An 8,675-nucleotide genomic window follows, 5' to 3' on the forward strand; every position below is an offset into this window, starting at 1 on the left:
GCATTGACTGACTACATTAACCCCGATGTGCGAGCTAAGTAACACACAAGAAACAGAGAAGAAGATATTCGTGTCGACAATATAGTTATTTAAGAAGCGCTCTTTTAGTCTTTGTAATAATATTGATCCTCTTCAGGGAGTTTAACTTATTAATATACGCGTTGACGATTTGGTCGTGTAATGTTACTGTCTTGTGTATTCTGCATTTGTCGAGAATTTTCTACAGCTCGCTCTTTTTGTTTATCAAGTGGTTTTATTTTGATATTCGGGATATTTTTATAGAAGAACAATCGTTTTTGAAATAGATATAAAATTTAACACTTAGTTGATAATATATGAGATCAACACTTGTATAGTTGACTTCTCAATAAAAAATATTGATGTGCATAATAAAACTACCTAAGAATATTGTATTTAATATTTATAAACCCCACTAAAATTCGCAATTTTTGTTTTTATTGTAATCTGATTCTACTTGTTTGTAATTTTTGCCTTAAATTTATATTTATTTTGATTGCTTTTATTAGTAAGAAACGAGAAAAATGGAACTGCTGTGTGTCCTACCTTGTAATGTAGAGTTTATCGACCACAAATTGAATTTCCTCTGTATTGTATTTATTTGCTTTTTCTGTTATTATGTCAGTTGGATTATTATCCAATTAATGTATTATAGTTATCTATATTTTCGCCTACTATCTACATACAAATTATACCATATGATAAATTTTTCTAATACTACTAGCATCAAATACACCAAAATTCAGAAAATAATGTCTAGAAATTAGTCTATGTTTCTATGATTAATTTGATTTCATAAAATAAATTATATACGAAAATACGTTAAAGGGTTTCATTATCATTTTCTTTTATTTACGACATGACAATAAATATACAACAAACACACAATATATTCCTTTAAGCCTAGATGTTTTCAATATCTGATAATAATGATACTGCACTTCCAAGGATTTATATGAGTGAAACATTTTTTGAGTGCATTGTTTTAGATATATTGCATTGAACCCACATTTATTAATATAAAACAGATCACAATAAAATTAAAAATGTTATATCTGTTAATGTGTTCCTTGATATTACATTGAAAATATAACTTATGAAATTAAATTACTTTGCATTGGGTGGGCGTTTGCAATTTTACCATCATTGCCATATATTACTAGCTAGTGTTGGTGGCGTGGCAGACGCCCCGTTGGAACCGTTTAAGTGTAAATTGCCAAACTGTTGCTGAAGATTCGATTGGCTGAAAAATGGATTGGGGGTTTGTTGAGAAAGCTGGGCATTTGCCCGAGGAAACTGATTCATCTGGAACTGGCTGCCCTGCATAGGCTGCTGATTATTAAATTGATTACCGAGTGCGTTGTTAGTTGACTGGCCTATTGTATTATACTGCATGGAAAATTGATTTGGGTATTGCTGTGGTTGATGATAAGCATTGAAAGCGACATTATTAAAGTTTGCCGGTGTCGCTTGGGTGAAATTGCCTGTTGCAGTTTGATTAAAATTTGATATGGCAGGAGCGAAACTGGTCATCTGTTGATAGTTAGTCGGAGGATTGTAGCTTCCTGCACCGCTAAAATTATGACTCGGTTGTTGGAAATTATTCGCTGGTTGAGTGAAATTATTTATAGGGGCACTGCCGTATAACGCTAAAATACTGTCCTTGGTTAACTTAACGTTGCCCTTTACAGTTGGTGTTGTCTGATTAAAGAAACTTTCCTCCTCGCTCTTAGCGGGATCGATGACCTTCTCATCCTCCTTCTTTTCGCTGGAAGCTTGTGCAACCGGAGCAGGCGCTGATAGAAAGTTACTGAAACTGTCATCTCCATTCTGCAAACCCAACAAATCGGCGTTTTGTTTGTTTTCCTGCTTTGGAGGAACGATTGGATTTATTCTGCCTGGCTTTGGGCTTGCAGTTTTAGGTTTTGGCAATTGCGGAACTTCCACCGCACCGTGTGACTTGTTCTCCATCACAGATGTTTTCTTCCTTTTCTGTCTCTCAATTTCTTCATCTATTTCTTTCTCCCAGTTCACCTCTGGCAATGATGGAGGCACCCATTCTCTAGCAATATACTTCTTGTGCTCATACTTAGCCCTGATGAACGTTTCCAGACTAGGATCATTTTGCGGTCGACGGAAACTGTCGGGTAAGTTTGCTTCATAGACAGCACGAGCCCTCGAGTTCCCCATTTGTTGTAAGGAGACGACTTGTTCTGGTGTCCATGAGTCTAGATTCACAGATTTGACTTTGGAAATGTGAACGCCCAAATTTCGATGGATACCAGCACATCGAATACAAAGGAAAACACCTAAATTCCAGGAAGACCATCTTGGTCCTGTAACCAAACACACACAAAATCAATTAAATTTTCACAATAAAACATGGAAAATAATAAGAAAGTTTCTGTTTACCACAATGGTCTCATTATACAATATGCAAAAAATATCATTAATATTGTATATCAAATAACATATTTCATTTAAATTTCGTACATTCAGTTAATTTTCTACTTTGAAATATTTTAAAATCTCAAATAAATAGTAATACGTAATAGTAAACGTATTACGTATTATTACATATCAAAAAATAAGTTTTTTATTGACAGTATTTTGATCAATTAACTTATACAACAAAATATTCCATATTTTTATTTATATACAGTGATAACGATTGGAATTAATTGCCATATTCATTCCATATGCAAATTCATTCCTTATTCAATTTCACTGAATAATATAAAACAGCGAAATAATAACATAAATAATACGAGATAAAAACAATAAATTGAAATAGATTTGTGATGTTTAATTTAGAGTCCAACAATGAAACCAACTATTATGCCAACATTCTAAGTAAGTAACATATGTACATGTTAGAATTATAAATCTTAAAACTATACAATACATAAACACATTAGGCTCTTTAACTACAGTGCCTAGAACCAACAGGAATTGTTAGGGCCTACTCAAATTTTTGAAGCACACATAAAAATATTGGAATTAGGACTCAAGAATACATATTTTGTTGTTAAGTATGAGATGCAGGGAGGGGTGGTAAATGCTCTGGGATCCACAACAACCTTAATTGAATACTGGTGTCATTAATAGCACGAGGATTGATAATTAATTCAATTTGTCAACTAAACACAAAGAAAATGTTTTTTTTTTATTGAAAGTCTTAATTTGACTAATCCACACAATTCACACAAATATTCAGATATAAATAGATAAAATTTCTCACATCCAAAAATAAAAGTAAATTTACAACAATGAACAATATTGATTGAATTATTGTTTTTACTGCAAACATTTTTGTCATATATTATTATAAGCAATTATGAAGAATATTATTTCTGAAGAATAAGTTAAGTGATTGAATCAATATTTGGAAAGTACACTTCTACTTTACTATGTAACAAAGTTGAATTAATGAATAATAATAATAAAGTTGCATATGTGGTTATGATAGTAAAGGTTGGTTCAATGGAAGAAAAAAAACTTAGATAATGATTACTTGTAGAAATGAATATAGGATGTTTAGAAGCATAGCCATTTTCAGTTACCCCAACAAGAGATGATGGGATGGTATATAGGTGAAAAGAAAGAAGCCTTTACCTTTAGAGTCACAGTCCACACAATACTTGTTATCCTCGTCCCTTAAAAGGGCATTCAGCACAGATTGGCATTTTTCTTGCAGTTGTTTTGCCTTCTCTTTTTCAGCCTTGGTAGTCATATCGAAGTCCAAATCTTCGTGCTATGGCTTTTTTCAAAATGTTAATTGTATGACAACAGGGGGTGGGCTGCCATTTATTTGACCGACCGAATGTAGGCACAAAACGTCATTGTGCTTGCTACGTGCGCAAGCCTTTGTTTTTTTCGATATGACATCCATCGCCATCTATATTAAACTTTGAAAAATACTACAAGAATAACATAAAATCCCAAACTTCAAGTAATATGTTTATTATTTATATATTGTGTAGTATACAGCTTACATTTACATCTAATTACCTTATAAAGGCATTTTACAATAATGTTTTGTAGTTTAAGCGTAGCTTTTAATCATATTTGGTTTAAATATTCAAAGAAAAATATTGAATAGAATGAAAATTAAACAATATCAAATAAATATAATTTTATGCAGTATATGAAAACATTGTTAAGAAATTAATTTAAAAGAAATAAATCAAAGCAAATTGTATAGAAAACTAATTGAAAAGTTAGATGATACAATTTTCAAAATGATATCTATATCATTTACTTCCCATTTGTACATTTAAAACATATATGTTACATAGGCACATTTTCGTAATTTTACTTTTATTAAAAATAAAATTTGAAATAAATTGGTCATATTTGTTTAGATTCTAAATATATATATATATATAACTATCTATCTACATATGGTACATTAAAACATTGTAAGTAGCATCTCATATCCTCCTCCTCTTTGTGCCACCCGAGGTTACAGTTAAAGGACTAGCTTTACCACTATTATTTGCATCTTCTGGCTTCAAACTGCCCCTAGTTGGACGTTTGGAAGGTCTTGGAGATTCATCAGATTTATTTCGCACAATTCTGGGTTCCTCTTTCAATTGAGAAGTCCTACCCTTAATTGGTTTTGGTTTTTCAGTTTCTTTCTTGATTTCCTTTTTTGCGATGAGCGTTTTAATATCTTTGCCATCTTTGCTGTCACGTCTCTGAATTTCTTTATTATTAGCCTTTGGAGTTTTTACTTCTTCTTTCTTAATCTCTTTCATCATTTTTGGTGTTTCTCTACCCTTCTGGTTGTTTTTTTTGTCATCAGCTTTTTCTTCTTTCTTCAGCTTCAGGGCACCAAACTCAGCCTCCGGCAAATTAAATTCTTTCTCATCATTGGGAAATGGCAATTGTTCACTTTCATCTAAAACCTGCAGATTGTACATGGTTTGTAAGTGGGACCAGATCTTTGTGGATTGTATATCTTTTTTGATATTCTCTGTAAGTTTGTCCCAAATGAAAGCCATTTGAAAGTACTTATTTACACCTAGAAAGTAACATAATCATTGAATGCACGCCAGAAAAATATGCTCTTGGATTTCAAGGCATTTGTTATTGTTGTTAGTGAACAAAATAGTAAACAGTAAAGGGAAAGTGAGGTTAGAATCGACCGAAATACAAACAGCTTACTCACCGACAGGTTTGTGACCGACCATGGACTCCAATAAATGGCTCTCATTCACAACGTTCCATTCGAAATCATCCATTTGAAGTTCTTTCAATTCTTCTGGCTTAAAACTTAGTACTTAAATAATTAATTGTTTGACAAGATGCAGAAATTATGTGAAGCTTAATGCAATTGTATGCAACCATATGCAACTCTTCATTGCTCTTCATTTTGTAGGTATTGCAGCCATCTTCAGATTTATAGTAACATTGATTTAATGTTTTTATAAACATTCTCGATTCTAATTGTGCTGATTTAAAAGAAAACTTTGAAATATTATTTAAGATCATAAAATATCTATAATTTAATATATACTTTTAAAATGCAATAAAATATTTGAAATTGCTAATAAAGTTGCATAAAAATATTATTATTAAATTATTATAATATTATAAATAGATTATTATAGATATTATAAATAGTCATAAATTCTAACAAATATATATGTTTAATAATGTTATAGGTTTTGGTTATATACAAAAATAAAATAAATAAAAAAATTTAATTTCATTTTAAAATATATTTTGCTCGTATTCAATATATCATTCATTATGGCACAGAATAGTAATAAAATAGTTGCTACATATAACAAAATTAAAAAAATTGTGGTTCTTGAGAATAAAGTGAAAAATTTGTACGTCACTGACTTGTATTAACAACACGAAACGTGGAGGATAATTGAATCCAGGAGCAGCTGTCAAGGTGCAAAAGATTCGTGATTTGTTTCATAGGTTTATGTTTGAAATTTTTTGGTTTCATTACAATACCAGTTTGACAAAACAATGGTTTTATTGGAAAATGATTCGGTAAGCTGAAATAATAATTCTCTTTCAATTCAGAAATAATCTTCATTCATGTATACATTAACCTAAAAACAAACTGATTCTTCTATTACAGTTTCTCACAGAGTTGACAAAGCTATTCCAAAAATCTAGACTGAATGGATCAGTGAGGATGACATTCAAGCGATGTGAGTAACATAAATTTAAGACACTTCAGATATCATTTGTGGTCTTTATGTTTTCAGATGATGGCAATGATAAACCAATTCCGAGAGAGGGTAAACCACCACTGCCAGAACCTAGTGAATACATGTGTCTAATAAGAGCACAATCTAGGTCTAAGAAAATTGCAACTGTCATTAACCAAAAGGACATCAACAAATTTCAAGTGGCCTACAGTAGTTTATTAAAGGGAAATTTGGATGGACTTAAGAAAGTGAAGAAGATCAAGACAAAAACAAAAGCTGAATAAGATTTGCATGTCAGTCAACTTCATAATTAATTAATTTTTGTGTTTAATTTCTACTGCTTGTTTTTCTTTACTTTATTATTACTTTTTTTTAAGTTAAGAGAATAAAGATGTTTATTTTATTTTTTCGATCCTTGTTGTCTTCAAATCATTTTGACTGAGGGCATGTCTTCTTCGAGTAGTGGACACAAAAGCCGCCACCTGATGGGGACGATCGCATCAAATCTGATGCAGTCGTTTGCACAACCTACCAGCATTTTGTTCGTTTTAAAACACTGGTCGCAGTTAATGATGCACATGTCTATGGCGAATTCCATTTCCGCCAACTCCGATGATGTTGGGTGACCGGTTGAGAATGCGAATATCATCATTGACAAAACGGCTATGATGGCTTTCACTTCTGGAACAACACATTATATTTTAGCATCAAACTCTCAGTTAAACTTTCTACTATATATGAAATGTACACAATTACTAAAATATACAAATTTAATTATAAACCTAATGTTTGTTTTGTAATAATATAAATTATTATTTATTTGATAAACTTTATTGAAAAGCAGCAAAATGATTAATGACGCGTAGAAATTGTAGATTTGTTCTTAGAGTGCCCATTTGAGCGCACACAGGTCGGTATACTTAACTATACCATATTTAGAACAAAATTGTATTGAAATATTTGATTAAACGTGATTCCAAACATTATTTACAATACAATTATATTTCATAATCAAACATTGATTACCATTATATACTATGCGAGATTGCTACATTTCAAAATTTCTACAAATTTATTATTATTTGTAAACATGTTGATGCTTTGTGGTTGATGTGCTGCTTGCGATTTTAAATAAATCTCGACCCATAATTTATGAAGTCCGCCAGTTGAACAGAGCAGGATTAAATTTCCAAATGTTCACTGGTCAAAGCGGAAGTTTCATACCAAAAAGGACATGTAAAACAGCAAATCCGTCCAAAGGTGGTTTGAAATGATGCTAACCGCATAATGCAATTTACTATTTAATATTTCATTCGGCGGTTGCCTCCCACGCGATTTTCTGCGTGCTACCCATTTTACAATCTGTTGGAGGCAGAGCACCGCTAAATGTTTTATAATTGCTGCCGAAATGAATATCCTATGGACAATTCCATTAAAACCAAATTTATACAATTAAGAACGAATAAAACACAAATTTCAAAAACCGCATTTCACAGCACAGCATGGGCTTTCAAATACTTTTCAATTAGAGCCTTCACACTTTATTACTTATAATAATCTGATTTTCATTTCGTCACTCTTAAAAAGATCTTATACTACAAAATATTTTTGAGAAATTTTTACTTACTATCGCAACAGTTATTAACATTACACAGTTATTAATTAAAATACAATTGTCATATTTTTTTTTAGTTTAAAAATATAAATACTACTCTATACACAAATACAAACTATTTATTTAATTTAAAGTAACTTCAATTAAAATTGAAACGAAATAAGAATAAATTGTTATTTACCCATGCTTGCTTCTTGTTAGCTTTATGGTACAAAAGTCGTGTTATGAACAATGGTTAGAACGCTGTCAGCTTGCAAACACATTCCTGGTGCCTTTTATCCCAGACCAGAACATAAAAATATGATACACCTGCTGATAGGACTAATTCTTCCACGATACTTAAATGGCCCTAAATCATCGGAAACGTTAGCTAATTATAATACACTATGTATACTTTCGATTTTTCATGGTTCTTCAGATACTCGATTCAGTTAATTAAAATGCGTATAAAATATGTTATTAAAATGTATATTGTATAATACAAAAATCGAATATTGAAATTTGTATAATTATATCAAATATTATCAATTTCATATATGTATACTAATATTTATAAACTTATAATTAATATAATTAATTAAATATTTAGATATTTACTGGAAAGATATTCTTAAATAATATTAATATTATTGCAAGAATAAGAGAATGAAATAAATAATTATATCCAGAGCGGAAAGACTCTTGATCAATAGTTCTTTGAAATAGTAAAATTTACGAAAATTGTTTCATTTAGAAATCGATCAAAATTGCGTTGCCAGGCGTCTGTTTACATAAAAGTAAACAAGTGTGCGTTGCGCGTCAAAGCTGGCATATATAAATTATAATATTTACTGGTGATTACGCAAATTTTGTGCTGAGAAGAAGTC

At 30.9% G+C, this 8,675-nt stretch overlaps 3 protein-coding genes across 3 annotated transcripts; 1 reads left to right on the forward strand and 2 right to left on the reverse strand.

Moving 5' to 3' along the window:
* Positions 1-840: 840 nt before the first annotated feature.
* Positions 841-3,844, reverse strand: LOC108563816 (stromal membrane-associated protein 1). The gene is made up of 2 exons (XM_017922604.1): positions 3,634-3,844; positions 841-2,354 (listed from the first exon to the last, which is right to left on the reverse strand). The coding sequence occupies exons 1-2, from the start codon at positions 3,749-3,751 to the stop codon at positions 1,162-1,164; spliced, it is 1,311 nt and encodes a 436-aa protein (XP_017778093.1). The 5' UTR covers positions 3,752-3,844; the 3' UTR covers positions 841-1,161.
* Positions 3,845-4,287: 443 nt separating this feature from the next.
* LOC108563818 (MRG/MORF4L-binding protein) lies at positions 4,288-5,375 on the reverse strand. Its single transcript, XM_017922608.1, has 2 exons — positions 5,192-5,375; positions 4,288-5,044 (listed from the first exon to the last, which is right to left on the reverse strand). The coding sequence occupies exons 1-2, from the start codon at positions 5,262-5,264 to the stop codon at positions 4,452-4,454; spliced, it is 666 nt and encodes a 221-aa protein (XP_017778097.1). The 5' UTR covers positions 5,265-5,375; the 3' UTR covers positions 4,288-4,451.
* A 495-nt stretch (positions 5,376-5,870) lies between these two features.
* On the forward strand, positions 5,871-6,905 carry LOC108563817 (signal recognition particle 14 kDa protein). Its single transcript, XM_017922605.1, has 3 exons — positions 5,871-6,030; positions 6,122-6,194; positions 6,252-6,905. Exons 1-3 carry the CDS (start codon positions 6,007-6,009, stop codon positions 6,476-6,478), a joined length of 324 nt encoding a protein of 107 aa, XP_017778094.1. The 5' UTR covers positions 5,871-6,006; the 3' UTR covers positions 6,479-6,905.
* Positions 6,906-8,675: the final 1,770 nt, after the last annotated feature.

The sequence above is a fragment of the Nicrophorus vespilloides genome, unplaced genomic scaffold (assembly GCF_001412225.1).
Source record: "Nicrophorus vespilloides isolate i.1.1-1 unplaced genomic scaffold, Nicve_v1.0, whole genome shotgun sequence".
NCBI classification, from domain to species: Eukaryota; Metazoa; Arthropoda; class Insecta; order Coleoptera; family Silphidae; genus Nicrophorus; species Nicrophorus vespilloides.

What these genes read in the sequence shown, in the direction of transcription:
- LOC108563818 (XM_017922608.1), bottom strand. Translation starts at nt 5,264, where the DNA reads ATGGATGATTTCGAATGGAACGTTGTGAATGAGAGCCATTTATTGGAG. An exon ending in GGTCGGTCACAAACCTGTCG is followed by an intron (nt 5,045 to 5,191) that starts GTGAGTAAGCTG and finishes GTTACTTTCTAG; the next exon opens with GTGTAAATAAGTACTTTCAA.
- LOC108563817 (XM_017922605.1), top strand. Translation starts at nt 6,007, where the DNA reads ATGGTTTTATTGGAAAATGATTCG. An exon ending in TTTTATTGGAAAATGATTCG is followed by an intron (nt 6,031 to 6,121) that starts GTAAGCTGAAAT and finishes CTTCTATTACAG; the next exon opens with TTTCTCACAGAGTTGACAAA. An exon ending in GAGGATGACATTCAAGCGAT is followed by an intron (nt 6,195 to 6,251) that starts GTGAGTAACATA and finishes TTATGTTTTCAG; the next exon opens with ATGATGGCAATGATAAACCA.
- LOC108563816 (XM_017922604.1), bottom strand. Translation starts at nt 3,751, where the DNA reads ATGACTACCAAGGCTGAAAAAGAGAAGGCAAAACAACTGCAAGAAAAA. An exon ending in TGTGGACTGTGACTCTAAAG is followed by an intron (nt 2,355 to 3,633) that starts GTAAAGGCTTCT and finishes GTTTGGTTACAG; the next exon opens with GACCAAGATGGTCTTCCTGG.